This window comes from Fundulus heteroclitus, chromosome 2, assembly GCF_011125445.2.
Source record: "Fundulus heteroclitus isolate FHET01 chromosome 2, MU-UCD_Fhet_4.1, whole genome shotgun sequence".
Classification (NCBI taxonomy): domain Eukaryota; kingdom Metazoa; phylum Chordata; class Actinopteri; order Cyprinodontiformes; family Fundulidae; genus Fundulus; species Fundulus heteroclitus.
The window spans coordinates 2,696,932-2,722,089 of record NC_046362.1 but is presented as its reverse complement, the minus strand read 5'-3'; the positions used below and the strand labels follow the sequence as shown (position 1 = coordinate 2,722,089).

General features: G+C 42.3%; 1 protein-coding gene across 2 annotated transcripts in view; it reads right to left on the bottom strand.

Moving 5' to 3' along the window:
- Positions 1-3,225: 3,225 nt before the first annotated feature.
- Positions 3,226-25,158, bottom strand: part of LOC105927043 (ceramide kinase) — a 29,917-nt gene continuing 7,984 nt past the window's right edge. Inside the window, exons 2-14 of one of the 2 annotated variants that reach the window (XM_036145703.1) lie at positions 17,683-17,721; positions 16,056-16,202; positions 13,747-13,869; positions 13,525-13,650; positions 13,370-13,436; positions 13,144-13,289; positions 11,706-11,780; positions 10,043-10,195; positions 9,856-9,961; positions 9,082-9,161; positions 8,667-8,872; positions 8,353-8,573; positions 3,226-8,262 (exon numbers count right to left, since the gene is read on the bottom strand). In XM_036145703.1, the coding sequence (XP_036001596.1) occupies positions 8,175-8,262; positions 8,353-8,573; positions 8,667-8,872; positions 9,082-9,161; positions 9,856-9,961; positions 10,043-10,195; positions 11,706-11,780; positions 13,144-13,289; positions 13,370-13,436; positions 13,525-13,650; positions 13,747-13,869; positions 16,056-16,202; positions 17,683-17,721 (1,577 nt within the window). In that variant the 3' untranslated portion in view covers positions 3,226-8,174. The remainder of the gene's footprint in view (positions 8,263-8,352; positions 8,574-8,666; positions 8,873-9,081; positions 9,162-9,855; positions 9,962-10,042; positions 10,196-11,705; positions 11,781-13,143; positions 13,290-13,369; positions 13,437-13,524; positions 13,651-13,746; positions 13,870-16,055; positions 16,203-17,682; positions 17,722-25,158) is intronic. The other variant, XM_012863630.3, reaches the window with a different exon arrangement.

The following is a 25,158-nucleotide window of genomic DNA, read 5'->3' as shown; positions in this document are numbered from 1 at the left end:
TCATCGTGTAAACTAATTGCTACTGGTACTTTTTTATCTTGAGCATCAATTAACTTAGAGATTCAACTTGAAAATTTTAAGTTTTGATAATGACTATTTGGTCACCTTTCAACTTCTCAATGAGCGTTCGTCTGATACACTCACGTAACTACACAATAATTTACATCATCTGTAAGGGGACAGTTATCTGTCTTTTTGACACCAACATTTTATCGAATGCTGTATAGAATCTTTGTGCTGCATGTTAGGTGTAATCTATGTGCATTCAGAGCTGGTGTCTCACCAAAATGTCATTATGGTAACACATAACGACTGTAACGATTAGGGATACTGATTTCAACATCTGCAACCAATGGAGTGTTAAAAAACAAATACGGTCCATTAAAACCATATAAAATGCTGATAACCCTAAAAAGCTAACAAAAAAATGTGTGTCAATTATTACATGTATGAGCAGGTAATAATTGACATGTTAAATCCGTCATATATAAGCAAAACATCCGAGAAATTGAAGTGGCTAAAAAAAAAAAATACTAAAAGTTGCCATTGGGGTTGAAAAACAAGATCCTCAAATATAAGTCTGACTAAATTAAGGAGGGAAATGTCATTAAGAATAAATGAATGTTTGTACCTGTTGCTCTGAACAGAAAGGAACCTGACCTGGGATCCAGAGGGTAAAAGCTGAAACTCAGAGTGGTGGGGGTGAATCCTGACAGACAGGACAGAATTAACTTTTTTCAGTCTGGTGGTGGAACGTGTTTCCTCCTAATTCTCCCAGTTGTAAGGTTGTCCAGCAGTGGCCATGCATGCACTGGACAGGAGTCTGACCACAGTGTTTAAATGTTTACAGCAATCAGGGTGACTGCCTGATACCTTGTCACAATAATCTGTTTATCTGTGGTAAACATCACCCTGATGATCATTGGGGAGAGAAATCTGGTCAAATGTTGTTGTTTTTTTTTTATTAATTTGACAGGTAATAATGTACAATTATGCTTCACCAGCACAAGCATGAATAACACTGCAGTTTTCAATGCTTATAATACGTCAGGCTAGTCTGATATGGAGTGAAAGTGAACATCTGAGAGCAATCATGATACAGAGTGGCTGCAATTCAACTCTTTACCATCTGCATTGACAATTTACCCTGTAGCCTTAATGAGCGTACGCATGGGCTTAAGTTTGACTGCATTAAAAAAATTCTAATTATAGCTCCTAGGAAAGGCGATTTGGACTGCTGTACTGATTTCAGATAGCCTTTAACTCGTATGTCATTATGTGGCGTGAAAACATATGGATGATTATTGTCTTGAATCTTGATACATATTCTCTTAAAACAGGACTATGAAACAGTAAATCCATGCTTTTATCACAACACGTCGCGATTACTGCAACTCTCTATACTGTGGAGTCTCACAGACATCCCTGTCTCGTCTCCAGCTGGTGCAGAAAGCAGCTGCCTGCCTTTCAACTGGTACAAAAAAGAGAGAGCTCACAACTCGTGTTTTAGCCTCATTGCACTGGCTGCGTCGGTCAGTTTAGGGTTTATTTTAAGATTGTTTTATTTGTTTTTCAGTCTTTAAGTGGTTTTGGCCCGCCCTACCTCTCTGAGCTTCTGCAAGTGAGTAAATAAAGATGAAAGAGTCCTTATTAAGTAAAGATATTTGATTGGACCCAAGGTCTAATCGGTAAGGACTCTAAAGCCAAAGTGGAAGTGTGTCAGTGTTTGCCATGATAGGTGCTGTCTGAATAGTGCAGTAAAGAAGGAGGTAGGAAAAGGAGCCTGTATGCTTTCTGTCATAGTTCTTTTAGCATAGGGAGCTTGCGATGTCCCTTATAGGTGCTAAGGAGCTATAAGGAATCCCACAATCCTTTGTGTGACATGATTTCTAAGCATAGCCTACCTCACAGAAATGAATGAAAATGTCCAGAGACAAGAGCGTGCACACTTTGTAGTTGAATTTCAGAAGGCTTTAGGCTTGGATTTGACTTGCACCGTCCACGTGTTTCCGTCATGTAATGAGGTTGGAGTTAAAGGCTGTCCAAAATCGGCAAAGCAGTCTGATTCTGAAGCTCCTTTGCCACCCACAACGATGTTCTTACTGTTAAACCCATGAAAGGTCAAGGAGCAGCAGCTCGGGGCTATAATTAAGGATATTCGGATGCAGCCTTTGTGTGAGGGGCCGCACATCCTGATGCCAAGTTTTTCTTTATAGATCACTGCCTTTGCATGGAAGGTGACGTAGAATACGCAAGATTCAGGCCTCATTTTGTGTGTACGCCCGCCTTATAAATGAGACCCAGGTCCTTTTAGCTGTAGCCCTCGTAAGGTTCTGACGTCATCTCTGGTTCGGAAGTTGCTTTACAATAAGGCATATGATGATTGTTGTTTATGTTTTGGATACAGCTGTGTGTGATGGATCTTGTAAGTCTGACTGCAGCTGCAGTGCACACCTTGTGGACCTTCCTCGAAACTCTTAAATGGACTTTGCTTCAGTTTTCTCAAGGCTGCAGTCATCCTTGTTGCTAATGCCACCTCTGCTCCCACACATTTCCCTTCCACTCAATTTTCTATTGATATATTTAGACACGGCACTCAATAATCAGCTTCTTTAGGAATGACCTTTTTTATATTGGTGTAAATTGTATTGGGGGGGCACAGTAGAAATGGACTGGAAAAAATTGCATACATAGATAGATAGATGACAATTCTGAATTCAATTAGACAGTACAAACACAAACTTAAAACAATTACACTTTAAAAGTGGTAGTTTTATGATTTAAAGAAGATTGTAGTATATATTATGTTTTACTCCAGTTAGCTTTTCTTTATTTAACTGTCGAAAATATTGGTTGGAGGGGGCGTGGAAACTTTCTTTCAAAACAGGGGGGGGGCACACAAGACAAGTTTAGGAACCACTGCTTTACTCCATCAGGAGGCACCATCACTCGTATTTGATGTCATGACGAAATGTCTTTTAGTGCCATCATGTGGCCAACTGCAGGGATATTCCTTCAACGCCAACCCATTTAAATGCCTTCATCACACACCGCTTTCTCACCACAAAATGAAAATACCAAAGAAGCTTTCATTACGCACACTGCAATGCACTGAGGAAATATTTTTGAAGCTGGTATTTTCGATCAAATGTTAATTTCAGAATGATTTTAGCCCTTTGTCAGAGGTTACCTCAAACATACATACAATAATTACAGAACACGGGATGTGCTGAAAAGAGTTTATTTCTGATGATGCAGCAACTACAGCAAAGAATAGAGCTGAGATGAAAACCAGAGGTTGCCGGATTTGCTCAATCCAGCCAGGTCCCTCATTCAGAAAATTAGAGTTGGAGGAAAAAAAGATTTTCTTTAGGGGAGAGGCTTTATGCTAGAAGTTTACAAATTCTAATGTCTTCCGTAATAAAGAATAATAAAAGATGGACTCTTCTGCATGCCCCGGGTTGGAAAATACACAACACATCATAGCAATAAATACGACAGCAGAATGCAAAAACATTCATTATATGAAGTAAAGTCAACATGCCCTATATGTTCATCACGACATCAAAAGGTTACAGATTTAATTGGTTTGAGTACATACAGTTAAACCCAAAATTATTCATACCGCTGGCAGCTGAAGGTAAGAGATTTGGATAAATCGTTAAAATTTTAAATCGTTAAAAAGGACAACACCCAAAAAGCGGCTGAACAGTGAGAAGGGTTTGACTGCTGTAATGCCTTATTCTAATAGGATATACAGCAAATCATTTTACATCATTTTAAGTAAAAACAACTTTTTTTCAAAGTTGTTTATCCTCTTACATCCTTTATTATCCTCAGAGACGTCTGTCTCATTTCCTATCAAACACACTTAAAAGAAAATCATTTTTAATTTGAACCTGCCAGAGGTTTGAATCATTTTGAGTTTAACCATACTTACAATCAAGGCAGCATTTTAACAGCGGTGAAATATTTTAACACCTTTTCTCCAAATTGCAATCATTTTATTCAGCTGGAGTGAAAAACTATTAGATTCAATGCTTTGACAGGTCTGTTGCCGATTTAGATTAAACCTATTTTTATTCCCGAGTCGGAAAACCTATAATCCACATCAAAAGTTGCATTGGAGCTCAGCCAAAAAAAAGTCTAAACTCAGCCTAAATCTAAAACAAGAACAAATGGACCCTAGATGTAAATAAACATTTTCATCCTATGAAAAAAAGAGAACAAAAAAAGCAATTCAGTTGTCTACAAATAATTGACCTCTAAGTGCAGGTCTGACTGATTTGTGGATTACACACACACACAAATGATTGCATATCAACACAAATTTAAATGAAACATCTACACAGTTGAGAATGGAGATTGCCAAAAAACTACACCTGTCGGGACTCAGCAGACTTACAACCACCGTGGAAACAGGTGAACAGATAGCTACAGTACTAAACACCATCGAGTATTTGGTTGGGTTTAAATCAGAGTATAAAGCTGAGATCTGATTGGCCAGTGCTCTGAATCACAAAGATCTGCTACTGGTTCCCTCTTTCTTCAGTGAGAGTCCAGCTCCACGTCTGCAGAAAGGAACAGAAATGCTGGCCAAGAAAAACAAAGAAAAAAAAACAAAGAAAAGAAATGTCTAGTGCTGATGCTCGGCTTCCTGTCTTAACACCCGTCGCACCACTCTATCTGCCTTTGGTTTCAGAAGACATGAAGTCTCCAGCATCGCCTTACTATATAGCGAACACTGTAGCATATTTAATATAAACACCACGTTAGTCCAATCTTCACACATTTTTTCCCCATTTTTTTTGGGGGGGGGGAAATGTCAGCAAATTCTGTCACATGAGCCCCACAGCTCTCACAGGCCTTGTATGCAGCATAATCAACACAAGTGCAACTCAAATATGACCTATGACCCTATAATTCCACCTAATCCATTGAGAAACTGCAGACTTTTATTCAACTCTGCATGCAGGACACTGGGAAGTGACTACATCCATTACTTTCTGATTTATTGGTATAAAACTACTACTAATAATAATAATCTTACCATTAGGGGGAACTCAGCATCAGTTGATCCCTAAATATTGGAAGTAAAACACAAACAAAAATCCAAAACAAACCAAAAACTCGAGATGGTGCAGTGGGACACAGTGAATTCCACACCCTTGATTCCCATCCACTTGCCTTATTCAGAACAGGAGTGCATAACAGGTGACAAACACATCTAGAAGGAATCTATCTCCTGCAAAATCTCCTTCATTTCCTCCCATTTGGACTTACATAATCTAGTTTTCAACAAGCCAGCACACCTGCCAAGAAAGGAAACAGTGTGTCAGAAGCGTCAGTTATCAGTTGCATAGAAGAGAGTTCACTCTGTAACAAGAAGAAAAGATTCCCAACATGTTCTCATAAAACAAGCTTAAAGATATTGAACGGCGTTAACAGGAGAGGCTGCCTGCTACATTAAGATAACATAGGCTGAGAACTGATGGGCAGCAACAACGGTAGCTACAGATACGGCCAAAGCTAAGCTGCTACGTGCTCACAGCTTGGTTGATGCCAACATGAGGCAAATCCGGACAAACCTTTCTATTACACGCTACTTGCTCCTTTCACAACCACAATGCATTTGTCCAATAATAAACAGCAGGACCAAGTAAACCATTCTATACACAACAAAATATTCCAAAAGTCCTGCCCACGCCCCTATTTTGAAGTTTTCTTGTGTGCAACCAGAGCAGCCCTCTGTCAACTGGACTAAATATTTTGACCATAAAAATGTTATTCCTGTGAGGGAGAAGGAGTAAATGCAGAACCAACACTATTGCAGGATGTAAATCTTCTCTGACTTGTAAACTATTCTCAGAAAAGAATTATTCCATCCAACAAATGAGTTCAGAATGTCCTGCTTAACAGGCTCAGATCTAATCTTTACTACATATTAAATTCATTTTGAGGTCTGATCTGAACCGGCGTCGAGTAGGTCTGCGGTTTGTGTGGACTGGACACCTGCTGGAAGAAACCTGCACAGGTTTTTACTCCCCCTTTGAGCTAGAGGGGAGGTAAAAACAGGAACTAGTGTGCTATTCAGAACTTTCAGGCCTTAGAAACAGCCTTGACTGATCAAGGAAAAGCTGGATCTGTAAATCACAATTCTTGATACCATGTAAGGAGGGTTGGGGTGGTCCAAGGTAGAGGTTTAAGAATTGTACTACAAATAAGAGTCAAGACAGAGGCGGAACCTCTCAAGACAATGAGAGTGACGGGTTTGCTCTTTAACAAGTCCCCGTCTCTCATAGCAGGACAATATGTGTGTTTACGACACATAATGAAAGCAATACATCTAACATTAAAGGCTGGCCAGGAAGTTGCAAAAACAGCAGTAAAGAGATTTTAATAAAGACGTGTTTCGTGTTCTCTGCTCTCTACGTTCGTCTATCTAACAAGTGTGTTTGGTGTTGTTTAATTTTCTAAGAACTTAGTTCACTAATGTGTGGTGTTCGAGCTGTGGAGACCTAATGCTTTAGAGGTGAGCGTCGGTCAGTCGGCCTCTCTGTCCGGCCTTGTTTGGCTTTACTGAGAGAATCGTTGCTTATGCAGGAAGACGGTGTTCTGCCAAACATGCAGAACGTTTCAGCAACTCGGAGGTGGGATTGGGCCATATGTGTGCATGCTGCTTCTCACCTAGTGCAGCTCCATCTTGAGCAGAATATCACAGTTGCAGTGCTTTATGGGATACGTAGTGTGATTGATGTGAGGGGCCTATAACCCCCTGACCAGCCATTAATGGTAAATGTATGACATTATCTCGCAGGCCAGTCACAACTGCACTGCCGGCCAGATGCGTCCCATGGGCCTTGATCGTCACATGTCCTCTGGAGAATAAAGCTTTGTCCTAATGTCAGATCCTTCGAGTATGCAACAAGCCACAGAAGGATTATTGAAAACAAAAAAAAAAACACTACTTCATTTTCGTGCTACAAAAGCTTTAGCTCTAAACCTCCGTTCAAAACACAACTGTCTCAGAAAGTTCTGGAAAGTGTTGGAAGTGTTTATTATGAGAAGAAAATCTGTCATGCTTTTTTGTGTAAATAAATGCAATAATCAACATAATTAGTGAAAATTCATTTGTGAAAAACGGTCTTTCTGCAGGAAGTCGGCGTGTTCTCTCTGTGCATTGGTGGCTTTTCTCCTGGTTCTCTGGCTGCCTCCAACACTTCAAATACATGACTGTTCCGATAACTGCTGATCAGTGTGGGTAATTTATCTGCTACAGACAACAAGGATACAACACTACATGGATATTCTGGTGAGAAATCACCTTATTCTGCCAGCTTGGTTCTTCTTCTACTCGTCGAAGCAGACAGCATACAACCAGAGCGTTATCGCCCCCCCCTCTGACGCTGCAGTGAAAACTAAATCTGTGAGCAGTGTGGCCATTCAGCTATGCTACAAATAATAGGAGTATGATTTCATGCTTGCCCTTGAGGTCCAGACGGACACAGATAGGCATGACCGGCCCTGCGGTCCATTAACCAGAACGGCAGCCTTTTACAGCGTCTCCAACGCAGGAACAGCCGTTTTCATGATGTGATCACCGCCGTGGATTTGGATCATTTCCACGACCACAGCTAGTTGCCTCCTTATGAGGTAATATCACATCACCAGCTGAATTATTCAGTGTACAGTACATTCTCCAATTTAGTGGACTGGTGTCTCGACTTCTGGGTCAAATGGGCCGTGTCTCGCGTTCTGACGTAACGCAGGCCAATTCAGGCTTATCTGATGTTGACCTTTATCCTAGGAAGTAATGAAACTGACTGTGTCATACAACATAACACCCATATGGGAGCACAAACACCATTTCCAAGTTTTCTATGAAGAAAGCCTTTTCTGTAGTTTGCAGAACACAACGGAGAGAACCCAGACAGGAGCTTGCTGGGCGGTCCGTACCCGGTCCTGTAATGTGTCCAGTTAAAAACATGGACCCAAGTTTAACATTTCTGAAATCGCATGTTTTTGCAGATGTTTCTACCTTGTAACCTAGTAAGCAAAGTGCAGCTAATATCCGTGGAAAAACAGCAGAACTCATCTGGAAAGGTCCTAAAGACAGGGGCTGGGAACTGCTCCAGTGTCTGATGAGGAAACCATGGCGGCAAGGGGAGACGGCTTTATATTGCACTGGGGTTGGCGAGGTCCTCGAACACTTGAGGCTCTTCGATCCCTCGTGCGAACAGCTTGATCAAGCGGCAGTGCACTCTGATGGAACAAACGGGAAATGAAGCTTTTAGGGAAATGTCCGCCCGGATTCAACAGCAGAACCACGAGCTTCTGGAGAACGGCGGTTACCTGACGTCGATGGCCGTGTGGGTCAGGATCTCACCGTCGCAGTTCCAGCTGCTGTAGGCGGGCGCGCAGCCACAAGCCGGGTGGTCCCGGCAGATCTGGCTGAAGATCTGCCGTTTGCCGTTCTCCAGCAGCTCCAGCTCCAGGTCGGAGTCGCTCTGGCAGTAACGAGGGGTAAAGCGGAAGCGCACCACTCGGTGGACCTCAACAAAGCCAAGGTCGAACTGAAGGAGGAGAAGAGGAGGAGAAGGTCACCATGTAGAGGGTTCAGGCGGAAAGAGAGAGGATCAGATTCTGGGTTCCCTGCTGCAGCGTACCTGGTCTTCTTTGTTGGTGTGTCGCAGGAGATGTCTCAGGAAGTTGAAACGCGAACATTTCCTGACAAGGATGAGGTCTGTGGTGCCGTCAGCCAGATGAGCAGCAGGCGAGAGTCCTTTGGGGCTGCGAGGACAAGCGCAGCTCATGCTGGCGGCGTTTATAGCTAAGAATTTTCCTCGGATCGTCTTCCACTCTCCATCATCCTCTGGAAAAGAAGGCCCCAGGGAGATTCATGACCTCACATCCAGCAGCTGACACCACCCCACCCCCAAAAAAAAGATACAAAGAGAAAAAAGGACAGCCTAATATTTTTAGACACTGGAGCTTGGAAGTAGCTGACGCCTCTCCTTTAAATCCTCAACAGAGTTGGTTCTGCTAATTCTTGTCTGTGGTTAGGAGGTCCTGTGGACTTACCACAGTCTGAAGCCTTTTCCGTCTCATACTTCTCGGCTCTGTCTGACTGAATCTGTCCATTGTGCTGACAAACTACACAGCTGCAGAGGGAGAGACAGAACCGACATTAATTCACAGCATTACACATTCAGATGCGTTTAGCTTAAGGAATGAAACCACAGCGCTGTTGATGCCGAACCATCCAGCAGTCTTTAGCTGCTGCTTGGTGATCATCATTTAACTCCATCACATAAAAAACAAGCTGGATCTATTTTTCGCTCTCATTTTCCAATTGACGGAAATCAGTCGCAGTGATAGAGAACTTTAACCAATGCAATAACTTTAGTTATCAATTAATCGGCCAACCTCTGCTCCAGTCTATTAATTTTTTTTTTTTTTAAAAACATTAAAATCCTCAAAGAGGAAAGGGGGAAGGCACTAAACCCTGGATGGCTGCACTAAGATCTGTTAGCCTTTATCTGTGGGTCGCCTGCTCCACCAGTACTCCACGAAATGCCTCTAAGGTACCGATTTCTGAAGCATATCATCTGACAAAAACAATAACTACTTTCATCTTATAGACAGCTGTGCTTTTATTTCAGCTAAAACAATGCATGCTTGGGGAAACAAGCCTGCCTTTCCATTTCCACATGTTTTTCACGTTAGAATGCTGACGTGTTGGAGTACCTCAGGTCTAACACATCACTGCAAAAAATATGAACCAGCCAGACCTGTTTTCAAGTGATATTCCTTCTCTAAACACGATCATACGTATACTTTTCATCATTCCCTTACCCAGATCGACATCTGCCAGCATCTCGTGGAGTTCCGATCATACCTCTGGCTGGCAGGTAGGACACTGTGCCCTCATAGTAATGGTGAGTCAGGAACATTTTCACACCTGCACGAACCAGAGCAGCAAGTCAGACCCAGAGAAAGAATGGCGTTTTGTGTTTGTTTCTGAGTCCAAACATGTTTCTACCTGATATGTCATATCTGGCCAGTCCCAGCCATCTCTTCCTCTCACTGTCCGTTAGCACGTCGCCGTAGAAACCGTATCCCAGCAGAGAGACGGAGTATCGCAGGAACATGTTGTTGTGATGAACTGAGCAGACATCCATTGGCTGAGAGTCTCCTGAACACACATCGAGACTCAATTAACGCTGTGACACCACACCAGTAGGCAGGCACCTCTCACTATTTCCTGGGACGTGTGTAAACGGCCCTTCAAATCTTTCACATTTTGTCACATTAAAATTCTCAGTGGATGTTTTGGGGATGTTACGCGACAGGCCAACACAGTGTAGTGCAAACCCGCGAGGTGGAAGGATAACAATCTTTTAAGTACTAACAACGTGTGTAGGTCCCGCTTGCATTTTTAATTTCATCCTGTAAGAAAATCCAGCACAATTAGCTGCCTTCAGAGGTCACAGAATCAGTAACCAGAGTCCAGATGTGTGTCATTTAAATGCAGATGTTCTATTTCTGTCCTCAGAGGTTTGCTTGAGAACATAGGAGAACATCTTGAAGAGGACCAACAGACACAGCAGACAAGTCAGCGAGAATGTTGTGGAAAAGTTTAAAGCAGGGTTAGATTGTAAAATGATATTCCAGGGAGACAAGCCTTGGAACATCTCACGATCAATCATGAGAACCTGAAGAGAGGATGGACCAAATGCAAACTGACCAAGACATGGGCTGGTTTTGTCAGCATGGACAGGGAAGTTGGTCAGAGCTGATTGGAAGATGGATGGAGCCAAATCCAGGACAGTCCTGGAAGAAGGCCTGTTAAAGGCTGCAGAAGATGGCTGTTCACCTTCCAGCAGAACAACCATCCTAATCATCCAGCCAGAGCTACAATGGTGTAGACCAAATAATATCGATATGTGAGAAGGACTTATTCAAAGTCCAGACCTCTATCCACCGAAAAACTGTGGTGACAGAGAGCAGCAGTTGTGGGAGGTTCTCGGGGGAAACATGGTTGGGAGAGGGGGGTGCACATGGAGCGTTGCGTGGTGCAGTTCGAAGGACAAGCTCAGCCCAATGACTGGGTACCACAATGAGGGGAACCCTGGGTGAGAAATGGATGTTTGCAGACACTCAACATCTAATCAGGAAGAATTGCAGCTATGTCATGGAGACAGATATCAGTTTCTCTGTACATAGCTGGTAGAGACATTTCACTTAAGGCCTGCCTGTTGATCACTAGCAGAAAGGTGGTTCAACAAATTCTTTACATCATGGGCTCAGTTTAAATGCATGCCACACTTTCCAGATTTCTATTTGCAAAGTCTTTAAACAAAAACATCACTTTTACTCAACTTTACTGTTCATTCATTCATTCATTCATTCATTCATTCATTCATTCATTCACCTAAACTCCCAACAACGCCCACTGAGGTTTGAGGTTGGAATGGGACAAGATGTGGGGAAGTTTGAAGGGTGTGAATATTTCTGGAAGCCTCCGTAAATAAACACCTCTGCACAGTAAAAAGGAGTGACGTACATAAAATAAAAAATTTTTTTAGGTATCACTCCGTCGGGTAAATAAGGAAGCTTTGAATTTATTCACAGTCTCTTTCAATGACGATGCGGCGTGCTTAAAAAGGGTTGGAGATGCTATGGAAGGAGACTACGAGACTGACCCACGATGATGTGCAGCGCAGATGTGATTGGGTCGTTGGTTCCAACTGTGGCGAAGCAGATGCAGTCCGTTGAACCTGAAACAGACAGACGGCACCGATGGGACAATGCCGCTTTAAAAACGGGGTAGAAAGTTCCACTGAGACACAAGGCGAGGTTCACGCGCAGAAATCACAGCTGCGGATGGAGCGGATGTGCCGCCGAGAATAACATCTCCCTGATGACTGCAAGTATAAACGGCACAGAGGGTGAACAACATGGAAGGCAGAGGGGAGCAGCGTTGATACTACAGGGAGGCAAAAAAAGTGAACCAAATGTGCTGTCTATGCAAGCACTGCCGAGGTGGACATAGCATCTTTGTGTGGAGGGCATTTTAATCACTTAACTCTCTGAAGGTGCTGGTGAGAAGGACAGAATCTGGGCAACATTTTTTTTCAGCCTTACAGAGAAAAAAAGCTCTTGGCACACTCTGTGGGGGGAACGTTGGAAGCTTTTTGGGAAATCCCACAGTCAAGGTAAATATCTACTCACATTGTAGGGAATACAGACAGGACTGTTTGGTTAGCAATGCTAACCCTGCTAATCGCTGATAAAAGATGCTAAAGACGGGTCAACTGACTGACTGCTCTCTCATGTTGCTAACTAATAACCATTCACAGCAGAGAGGCTAGAAAAAAAAAAAAACTTTTGAATGCTGCTCTAACCCCGGGCTCACACTGAATGCGCTGCGGGTTGCGGTCCTGATCCAGTTCTGGTTTTCTGCAAACCCCGGCTCACGCTGCTTCTAGGCCAGCTGCGGCTCCGGTTGCAGAAACGGCATTGGTGAGAACAGAAGTTCATTTGGTCCTTTCTGTTGCGATCCCTCATAAATTATAAAAAAATAAAAAATAAAAAAAACAGCCATGGCTTTCATTTTTTAGGGTAAAACTCGTTATCCGTGCCCTTAAATATCCTATTTCATCCTCTGTTTCCTCGTGTTCCTGTGTCACCAGTCAAGCTACCCATGTAGGTGCAGTGAGTTTATTCTGAAATCCACTGCAACTAAATCCTGTCTAGCGCCTGATGTTTCCTGTTTAGCTCGTGAAATTCAGGGGCTTGATCTGGTAACAGCTGTGGTGTCCGGCCAAACTTTCTTACCGAGCTCCACATGGCCTCGGTAACAGAACCCGCAACCGCATGTAATTGATGTAAGTCGACACATTGACTTTGAATTATTTGGGTTCCTTGCGGCGCCGCAACCATAACTGCAACGTGTTCAACGTGAGCCAGGGTTATATTGTCATATCATACAGTTCAGGGATAAAGAGACCATTCTGCCACACTAGATTTTTACTTATGATCCTGATTGTGTTGCATTCATGCTACACCAGCTTCACTGACATTTCCCATAAAGCAAGAATTACAGAGTTAATGAGAACTTTCGTAGTATTTCTTGTTCACCTGCAGGGATGATTCCAATGCGGAGCGAGCAGGGAGACAGGGCTTCGTCTGGACAGTTGGGATCTACGCCGCATTCGATCTGTGTCCTCCAAACCAGACCGTGGATGATCTCGCTGAACATGCCGTCTCCTCCCACACAAACCACACTGGGTTTTGGACAAGGAGGAACGTGAAAGGTTGGAAAAGCAGAGGCGATCAAAACTATCAAAAATGACACCAAACTCACCCATCAAACTTGCTGAGCTCGGCAGCAGTCCTCAGGTGATCCCTCGCATGATTGGCATAGTCGGTGACTAGGACAACACACAAACGAGCATATCCGATCAACCAGAAGCTCGTCAGGAACAGATTTCTGTAAAGGCTACAGGTGACATGACCTACCGATGACTTGGGTAGAGATCCCGGCCTGAGCAAACAGCGGCGCCACCTTGCGTTCGTAGATGCGTTTGCCCTGACGCTTCCCACCGTACGGGTTGATGTAGACCAGCAGGCTTCTAGGTCTGCTGGCTGTACACACATAAAACAGCAACAGTCCTTCATCGTAACGGCTCTACCTCTGATCTGTTCAGTGTTCAGTCTGCGTGTGTGGGTGCAAAGTCATACAGATACTGGCTAGCTGCTCTCTGATGCTGCTGACCCAGCTCCGACAGAGCGCCCTCTCTGGACACGTGAAGGTAACCTCAGCGCACCGCCAGCGGTGCTGTTGACACCTCTCCACGTATGACACTGAAACAAAGCAGAAGCTCCAGCTCAACTCGAATTCATTTAAAAAGCTGACTCACAAACTAAATTTGACTCTGAGAAAAAAGCCAATAAATTAATTTGGGTTTTCCAAAGTATGTTATAAGGTGATGAAAGCTTGGGGGGCTCCTGGTGCAGAAAGGCTTCTTTGTCTTAACAAGGACCTCAGAGAAATGAGAAGCATTTCAGCAGAACTCAGACTACTAGTGTTAGTGTGTAATAATGTAAGAATTTGAAAAGATTTTTCTTCCTCCTTAGGTCACACGAGCAGGCCGCTAGTCCCAGGAGCTCCCCACTCAACCCTGAGATTTTCTTTTTTTTTTTACCTAGATTTTTAGATATGCTGTTTGTTTCTGTTTTTTCTGCCTTGCTTGTACACCTTATGGGGGTGACCTTTTTATTGGATGACTTTTTTGACTACCAGAACTGTTATCTCTCGGTAGCTCCGCTGTGCCATGTCCCCCCGAGTGACCCGAGCTGAGGAGGAGGAGGAGGGTCCTGTGCCAGACGTTGCAACCAGATGAAAAGGTATAGAGCCACCATCGCGGGAAATGAGATCACTTCCAAACGCAGTGGATGGTTTTAATCTACTCCAGAACCCTTCAGGGACAAGACGGCGTTGTCAGGAGTGGACCACCTCCTGTGCCAGTGGATACTGGACTACACTGGTCAGCCGTAGTAGGTGAGGACACTGTTACGCCTCTGACAGGCTGACGTTCTGGTTCATCCTCTACACTTAGACTTAGACAACTTTATTGTAATTTTGTATGTACAGAGTGCATACAGAATGAAGTTTCGTTGCATACAGCTTATGACAGTGTAATGGAATTGAAGGTGGAATAAGGCAGCATTGCAATATAAAGTGCAGCGGTGATCAGGATGTAACACTACAGGAGAAAAACAGTGTGCAGTATACAGAAGAATGTTCAGCCATTGTTTATGTGCAAAAAATAATGGTGCAAAAAGGCAAATGGATAATGAAAGTTCAGCAACATTTGTGGTGCCAAATAAAGATGCAAATGTGATGCAGAGTCAAATAAATACATCAACAAAGGCATCGAAGACGTCAGCACCACTAAGAACCGAGCCAACCAACGACCCTGGATGGCTGAGGCCAACTTCTCCATCAACTCCCCAGGTTGCCATCTTCAGATGTTCTCAGAGGACTCATAGTCGGCCTCATCAAAGGTGAGAATGACTCAGAGTACATTCAGTGGATGTAGGGCTTTGTGGACTGATGCCAGCAGAAGTCTCCTGCTCAACATGGTGGAAAACAAAGTAGCTGGTGGTGGATGTCCACAAGCACAGAGCCACCACATAGACACTGTTGAACATCTAGAGAACTGACAGACAGCGGAATTTTAAAAAATGACCTGGATATTCACCTGGACAATAAACATGGCTGGAGTCACAACAGTAATGCTGTAAACAGGAAGGGTCAGAGCAGACGCTACGTGCTGAGCAGACTGAGGTCTTTTAGAGTGGAGGGGTGCCCCTGAGAACCTTTATGAACTCTGTGATGGCATCAGCCATCTTCTATGGTTTAGTTTGTCGGAGAAGCAGCTTATCTACAGCTGAGAGGATGCGTTAGATAAGCTCATCAGGAAGGCCAGCTCTGTTCTAGCATGCCCCCCGGACCCAGTGCAGGTGAGAGAACTGCTGCATCCTAAATGCACCAAGGAGCTTTATCACAGATCCTTATGCAGCTTGTGAGAGTGCCGGGGATTGTACTCTAACCATTTATTTTCACTCTTTACACCCCGGGCTTGCAGTACAAGACAGACTCCTGACCTCAAGTGCGAGCCAACATTAAAGGGTACATGCAATGCTTTTCATTTCTTCCTTCTTAAATTGAAATCATGCATTTGCGGTCTATATAAAGTGGAACAGCAATTTTTGGTCTGAAGACCTTGTTAATTTACCCCCACGTTCCCCCTCTTTTTCACCTGTTCTGACTAGCGTCCAAGAGCAACTCGTTTTGGCACCGTCTCTTTAAATCTAAAGCAGGCAGTTCAGGAGCCTGTGTTAAATGTGATCCCATGGACAACAGAGATAATCCATTACAAATGAAAGTGAAGATAACTTGTCCTCAATAATGTCCAGAACAAGATCTGTGTTATGATAGGCCCAATTACTGGTGAAAATCTGATTATGGGTGAAAGTCAGATTACCAGTGAAGGCCAGCCTGCCGTCCAGCCTGTCTCCATCTTTGATCTTCTTCCAGCTGCCATCATCTTTCCGTCCGCTGCCGTTCTCCTCCTCCTCGTCCTCCTCTCTGACCGAGATGATCTCTGACAAAGGCACACTGTGACTCATGCCTGCAACAACAGACACAAACACACATGGATTAAGAATCCAAGTTGAGACTCCTTGGACGTAAAGCAGGCAACATGTGGGTTTCCATTTTGTCTCGAGGAATGAAGTCAAATGAGCTTATACATTTAATGAGAGACTAAACATTTCACAGCAATAAATGAAGCTGAGCTAAACGCCTTCTTAAGTAAAACCTTTTGGGTTTTACTGAAATGTCCACATTTGTACAACATCGGCTGTTAAATGTAGGAACGTTGATACAATTTGGGAGATATTCAGCCAGGGAGAAACGTTCAGCATCCTTCCACAACTAACTCCACCTTTATTTCAGCGTCAGTCGAAATATAACTGCCTTTCTAACAGAGCTGTGCCCGGGTTAGAGTTCTACCCACTGCTGTTGGATTTGCAGTGTAGCTGTGGTGGGGGAGAGAATTCCTGAAAAGGTTCCCGCAGTAGAAATGCACCTTAAGCACAGAAATGAGCAATTCTGACCAGTTTCCTAACTTGCACCTGGAACATACTCAGCCAAGCAGTAAATGTAGGCCCCAGTTTGCTCAAGCTGGATATTGCTGCCCTGTGGTGGACAGGACCCCTGTCAATGGTGTACCCTGCCTCTTACCCAATGACACCAATAATAATTTACATTACTTGCTTAAATGAAAAGAAAAAAGGGGAATGTTCCCAGTAACATAAAGATCTGCACCTTTCGCTGATATTATGTCAGGGAAAAAAAAAAAGTCAGGACCTCTGTTGGTGGTGGCAGTGGTTCTCAGTGGGTTAGGTTTCAGGTAAAAGCTGGCTAGAGAAAGTCCAACTATGAGGCATCGTTCTGCACTAATATGAGCTGTGTATCTTCCAGGATACTGTGAGGAGCTTTAACCCAACCGATCCGTTCTAAAAGACTTTCAAACGACGCGGCTAAGCTAAAGCTGGTCTAGACAAGGGTCTAAGCGGCTCTGTTTATTTCATAACCAGCACTGATTGATAAACATATTCAGTACAGATGGTTCAAATCTTGTTTGAGAGTTTGTAGCAAATGTCTCATTAGATATCAATCTTGGTTGAGGTGAAGGTAGATAAAAAATATTTCTCCATGAAACATTGAATTACACAACAACTCAAAACGCATGTTTCTGTTGACGCTCAAGTCGATGGAAACAGTTTTAAAAGAGACGCTTTCCACTCTTCTGACAGGAAATGGTTTGTTCCAAAATGGATCCTAATGATAGCTCCGCTTCAGAGTTTTTTTTTTTTTTTCAGATGTTAAAAGTCAGAAGATTTTACTGATCAACTTTTTGAAAGAGTACATTGTGTCATTAGGGAATAAAACACTAGTAGAGTTCAGAAGCAAACACAACTTACAGCTCAGCCATCAATCACAGACACTTAAAAAATAAAATACAATAAATAAATAAATAAAAGTCAAAAGGACTACAGCCGGCGGGTGGAGATGGCCCAGTGCATTCAGGGAACTAAGGCTCCTACCTGAAAGTGGTCGACGATGAAACAAAGGAACACAAAACCCTGCAGGAGAACAAGACCGTTAGAAAGCTGAAGAGAAGAGCTCACTCCTCACAAAGCTGAAAGCTACAGGCTCCAAACATCCAACCAGCAGGGTTTCCTGTGATGGTGCAACCACGGACATAAAACGTTTCATTGGAAACTTTCTAAGAAAAGTCAAAACTACACAAATGACTAATTCTAGGATCAGAACTACTAGTTAGTACACTCTCCAATCAAAAGAAAAAAGGCAACAAAGTTGGAGCTGAACTATTTAAGACTTCCCTAGTTTTGATGAGAAATTCATTGAACTCCTTGATTTTCCTACTTTCTTCTCTGTCCCCAAAAAACAGAGCCCCAGGTAGTTACAAGAAATAGTACAGAATATTGATCACTTAAAATAATTCACAACTGTTAAGTACCAGAATAATAAATTGTTAGCTAAATATAAATATGACACCTAATGTGGGTACATTCTGTTGAGGGCCTGAAGCAGAAATTGTTCCGAAACAAAAAGTCTACATACAGCAATAGCTCCATGAACCGTTAGACTTTGGAAGACCACGGCAGATGCCAGTCCTGTCATCAGAACAGGAAACCTAGGCAACACATCACACACACTCAACAGAGCCTGAGAATACCAGATTGGAAAAACTTTGCCTCCTTCTCTCAGGTCCGCTGATAAGGCGCTCCTCAGTTTGGGGGGGGGGGGGGGGGGGGGTGTTCATACCTTTTCAGTTGCAGCTCCAAAGAAGTGGAACGACCTACCACTGCCCTCTTATCACTTCTTATAACTCAACTCTGCTCTGGCCTGTGATGTAAATTGTTGCTTTGTTTTCTCGTTTTTCTTGTATGATTGCTCTTACTAATTTTTTATGTCTGTTTAATTTTAGACATTTTATTATCTTTTTACTATATTATTTAGTATGAACGTGAAAGCATGGTTCCGTCCCGCTTTGTATCAGCCGTTTAGCCTGCCTGTAAAGCAGATGCATGCACTGAATGACCCCACACCTATTTGATGACCTGCTTCGTCGTAACATAAAGAAATTTTGCTTATTGCTCCTTTACGAAAAGCAAAGCAGCCCCACTCTGTGCTTGTGTAACTGCATCATGTCAGAGTTTCCTATATATACTTTTATGCACGCCCCACTTTACCCAAAAGGCTCCACTATACAGAATTGATAAACTCAACAGATGAAAATATGATCCGGGGAAACAGAAATAGGAAAAAATAACTGTTGGAAACAGTTATTTTAAAATATAATTAACTGAGTAATCGTTAACAGCTTCAATGCATGAAGAGAGAAAACAATAAAAGTTAAATTTCTGACCCATTTTGTTGGGATGCTGAACTTTTTTTTTTTTTTTTTATTGTTCAAAAGGAGGTGCAACAGAAAACATTTGAGAACCATTGCAATAGTCATTTCTATCCCAAGAGGATGATATATATTTTAATGACAGGTTTAAAAAACCCTTTGCTTTACTAAATACAAGCTGATGGATTTAAGTACTGTGGGTTGTTGTCTTAGACTTGATTTAAACTGTGAATGATGGAAATAGAAATCAAAATCCTTGTTTGCTCCCACAAACCTGGCCAATAAACTCACCCCTGAAAGTATGCTAATATTTTTTTATGCCCTTTTCGTTCACAGTATAAACAGTAGCACTATAGCATTTATCAAAGTTGTGCTCCTCGAAACCTCTGTGCCATTTAGTTGTGCCAATGATCCCTCATAAATGGATCAAACAGATGACAGTACAGGCGAACATGCTCGGGGGCTCCTTCGATTTTCCCCATTTTGAATGAAACGTGAGTGTGCGGTCCGCGGCAAGTTACGGAAATGTGTAAGAGCAAGCTGGAAAAACAGAATCACACAAGACATCTAAAAAAATGGATTTAGAAAACAAAACCTCAGGGTTCAGTGGGGAGCTGCTTGAACAAAGCAATCAAAAAGCAAAGCTGCTCTTGGAAGTTTTAAATTTTTGCAAAATAACAAGTTCACATCAAGAGCCTTCATGATTCAGACCAGTTTAGACCAAGACCAAAAAGCAAAGTGTTGTTGCTGTGAGGCAGTCAATGATTCCTGATGCCAGCTGTGCAAATTTTAGAGCTGGGTTTAGGGCCAACGCTGCGAACCTAGCAAAGGATTTACAAAGGTAACAGTTCTCCTCCTACCACATATCTCTTACTTCTATAGCACATTAATAAACACTCTGGATAGCGCAAGATAATATTTTTTATTAATTAGCAACATACTGACAACCACATAACTCAATTTTGTATGAAAGTATTTATAGCTAACAAAACATGCAGCATTCATCTCAATGTTTGGAATAAAACATTTCAGCAACAATAAAAAGACTTTACCAACAAAGTTTGATTTATCTTATTAGATTTAACCTGAATATGCAAAGATGTGCAGAAATGAGTCAGAGACTATGATAACTAACCCAAGCCATTGGGATGAACTAAATCTGACATTGAATAACGCGCTACACTGTTCTTATGAAGCTGGTTATGAAACAAGTAAATTAACCCAGGGTTACTGACTGGATCTGGGTGCTCAAGTAAAATACATGAGCTGCAAAAAGAGGACCAATCACAATAAGGAGGAAGGAAGAAAGATTGTCACATGGAATCACAGCCATGTTTTAAAGAATGACTTAACATTTTTTCTTTTATAATTTTATCATCTCTGTTTAACAAAACTGATACAACTGATATGGTCTAGATGTTATAAATGTCCAGGTTATAAGGTGTTGTGCATCACCTGTAATGTTAAACAAACTTTTACATAATTAGAAAAGACGAGACACAATGTGTAATAGTTTGCAGAGGATGATGTAATCTAATCTTCACTTCTGGCAGGAACAAACCTTAGACTAAAACAGTCCTAGTTTTAGGGTCTCAAGGATCAGTTCTGCTCAGGGAACGCTTGTCTGATGAGTTGTAACACTGTGATTCTCCTCACCCATTTTATTCTCTCTAGGTTTTGTCTTGATTTTGAAATCTCGAAAGTTAGCCTGCTCCGGGAAAAGTGAAGTCTTCCAGCAACAGTTACCATGGTGAGGTGAGGAGTAAATCAGCTTTGTGATAGTGGAAATCCCAAATTAAACCTGAAGTAGCATGCAAGGACAGGTCCTGCTGGCTTCCAACCACATGTTCTACACTTAAATCTAACATTAAACTTCTTGATAAGATAACTGCCAGCTGCTGGTATATGGTCTCATCTTTGGCCAAACGGATCTTTGCCTGATGACTATGCAGTTACTTTTGGGTTTTGCATTGACAACTAAAATTAATTTGCAATGTATGTAATGGACTTTCATTCTGCCTGTATAGTTGGAATGAATTGACTTGTAAAGAGCCTTGAGACAACATGTGGAGTGAATTGGTGCTAAATAAATAAAAGATTTGAATTGACTTAAAAATAGTGTCATATTGTTGATGTCTCTGTGAAGAATAGGCTGGCTGTAGAAACACTAGCAGGCAGAAAGCTGGTCAGAGGTTAAACATTTACAACCCCTGCCTGGATATCTGTTACAATGTGACTATAAATACATGTATGATTGTTAATAAGAAATTAGGATTGGCTGACGTACGGACACACAGAAGTGCTTAACGGCTGTCAACACACTCAGCGTCAGTATGTGCCCAACTCTCCTTAAGAAGCAGCAGAAGTCTTGGTCACAAAGACAGTGAATGTTCTGGAGATGATCCATCAGGTCTGAAAACCGGCCCATCAAGCCAAACATTGTGGCCACAGACAGACATTCTTATGAATGTTATTTGGTTACTTATTGATATCTTAAAGTCTATCTTACTCCTATGTAAAGGCATAACCCTCCCCCCAAAGTGGGCGGTGCCAAGAGACATGGCTAAATGTGGGGATGAGCGCTGGTGGTTAAGTGGGGCTCAGGGCTGCGGTCAGCACAAGGAAAGTGACTTGTTTGAAACATGGAGTAACAAGTGCGATATCTGGTGGTTTTGTCACGGATCGGTCTTTTGAGGTGGGGGATTTTTTACCCCCCTCGTCACCAGAGGGTTGAGAGAGCCCAGCGGGCCTCATCAGTTCGAGGCGCTGACTCAAGGCGCTGGCTCAAGGCGCTGACTCAGCGATGCTGGTGGAGTCCGGACCAACCACAACGTTTCATAGCACGTGCAAACATTAGCCATTCATGTACTGTGACGTCATCGGCAAGCGTAGGACCCCTAGCAGGTCTGGTACCTGAGACTGTGAGTAAATCTGGTACCTAGGACTGTAGGTACCAAATCTGGTACCTCGGACAGAATGCTGCTGTTTCTGAGTGGTAAAGTGATTTATTTATTTATTTCTGACATACAAACGGTAAACACTATAGATCAAAGATCAAAGTCTTCAGCTGATCCAAAATGCTGCAGCAAATCAACAAGCAAATAAACAGCAAATCAACAAGAGGGATCATATTTCTCCAATTTTAGCTTCCCTTCATTGGCTTCCTGTTAAATCAAGAATAGAATTTAAAATTATTCTTGTAACGTATAACGCCCTTAATAATCAAGCTCCATCATATATCAGAGCTCTGATTACCCCGTATGTTCCTAACAGAGCACTTCACTCTCAGACTGCAGGTCTGCTGGTGGTTCCTAGAGTCTCTAAAAGTAGAATGGGAGGCAGATCCTTTAGCTATCAGGCTCCTCTCCTGTGGAACCAACTCCCAGTTTTGGTCCGTGAGGCAGACACCCTGTCTACTTTAATACTAATCTTAAAACTTTCCTTTTTGACAAAGCTTATAGTTAGAGTGGCTCATGTTACCCTGAGCTATCTCTATAGACCAATTCACGCATGACGTCACAAGCAACATCCGGGTCACACTGGTAGGCGAAAACAGTACTGTTTTCGCCTACCAGTGTGACAAAATGGGTGATTTAGAGCGTACTTTTAGTTAGTTTATTTTTGCAATCTAAACAATGCCTACCACTTGTTGTGCTCCCGCTTGCACACAGAGGCATTCCAAATCATCGGATGTACGTTTCTTTCGTTTACCGAAGGACAAAGAAAGAAATGGATAATTTAAATGAAAAGGATGCAGGCAGACAATTCCAATCGACTGTGGGAGCCATCATAGTCATACCACGACAGAATTTGCAGTCTACACTTCATTTTCGGTAAATACAACTTCATTTTGAACTAGTCATTGTTCTACTTAAATAATTATCTAAATAAAAATTAGGATACATACTTAAGTCAAGACGTAAATGTTTCATAATAATATACGTACATGTACAATGTATGCAAACCCTCTGGCATGAGTCTGTGAAAAGGATTAATAAGACAATATATCCAGTAACTGAATATATATTAAATTGTTGATTTAGAGCTATTTTACAGTGGCTACTCTAAAAATATTTAGATCTGAGATTTATACTGTTGTTGGCTCGTTGAGAAGGGGATACCTTGGCTTTCACAAAGCATACAGTCGTGTCCTTCTCCAGTATGTTACACAAACATGTCTGAACATGTCCCACGATATGAAGTAGTTGTAGCCGTCAAGTGATTTCATGGCTTTCATGCTCTCTCGTCTGTACTGGCCTGCGTGTTTATAAGGCAGCTGTATATGTCACTGTACGGAACACTTGGCCAGCATTTCACAGATTTGTTCCATCCCTTCATTTGATACCATCAACCATCAACTTACTCTTATAACGATCTTGTGATACGTTATCTAATGAAGAAAAGTACGTTGAGAACTGGTCGTTTCTTTTGTTTTCGTCCGCCATTGTGCTCGCCTTTTGCCTACCAGTCAGGTGCGCATGCACGAAAAACCCGAATCAAAACAATAACAATGAATTGGTCTATAGTTATGCTGCTATAGGCTTAGGCTACTGGAGGACATCAGGGCCTATTTTTCCCTCATTCTACTGATTTCTACTGTTCTCCAGTTTTGCATTGCATTGCATTGAAATGACTGTAGTCATTTCAGCTTTTAACTTTTTGTTCTCCCTTTTTTCTTCATAGTAGGTACACCTGGTCTGGTGTTCTGTTAGTTGTGACGTCATCCAGGGAAGACAGATCACCTGCTACTACCATCTAATGTAGAACAGATTACTGGGTTAATGTTTGCTTCTGTGCTTGTTTGTCTCTCTTGTTGTGTCTCTTGCTCTGTCTTCTCTAACCCCCAGTTGGTCGAGGCAGATGATCGTTCATACTGAGCCCGGTTCTGCTGGAGGTTTTCCTTCCCGTTAATGGGGAGTTTTTCTTCCCACTGTCGCTTAATGCTTGCTCAGTATGAGGGATTGCTGCAAAGCCATGGACAATGCAGATGACTCTCCCTGTGGCTCTACGCTTCTCCAGGAGTGAATGCTGCTTGTCGAGACTTTGATGCAATCAACTGGTTTCCTTATATAGGACATTTTTGACCAATCTGTATAATCTGACCCAATCTGTATAATATGATAGTAATATAATATGATATAATTTGACTTTGTAAAGTGTCTTGAGATGACATGTTTCATGATTTGGCGCTATATAAATAAAATAAAATTGAATTGAATTGAAAAGCTCTAAATGCTTGTGATTCCTTACTCGCCATGGGGTTGATGTGTCTGACTGAGATGCTTTTATACCCAAACGTGGGGCTCTGGTGACAAAAGCATCCTTGATTTGAATCAATAGGAAAATTCAACTGCAATAACCACCGTTCAACTCTAAGAGAGGAGCACTAAAATGGTTTTAAGACAAATATTGCAGAACTAAACAAGTTGCACAGCAACATTAAAGTAGCACCTGCAAAAACAAATGGATTTGGGGATGGGTTGCACTTGAAAAATGCCTCTATGTAGTGCAAAGTTTAGGCAAGTCATATGCAAAAAAAACATAAACTACAGTTTGTTCATATTTAATCTCCTTTCACCCTAAACTTGTTTGCGCCCCACTTTAACCTTCAGGATGAGAATATCCAACCATTCCTGTGGTAAACCCTAGATTTAAATCCAGAATATATGGGAATGACATCTGGGACAGGGCCAGGGTAAGGCAGCAACAGAAGAAGTATTTCAAATTGAAAATAGCTTTGACTGTAGCAGATTTCTCCTGTAAAGCTTTTTCTTATTGTTCAATGGTTCTTTCATGGTCAGTTTCTTTTTAAGATTTCTGATCAGGGAGAGACATAGCAGCTGGCTAAAGAGGGTGAAGAAAATGGCTATGCAAGACTAGCTCTTTTTGGGGGGGGAACATGATGGCATGAATTATTACACCATTTAATTGCAAATTGGACCCTATGGATGACAAGTCATGGTTAAATGTATAATTTCAAATGGCACCCATCAAGCAGCAAAAAAGACAGGCTTGAAAGACTGGTGGAGTTAGAAGACAGTGAGCTTCAGTCCCTCTAGCCCAGAGAGTGGATTTAGAAATCCAGTGTTTCACCTACCATTATCGAATGGTAGGTGAAACACCAAAGAGACCGGCTGCCCTC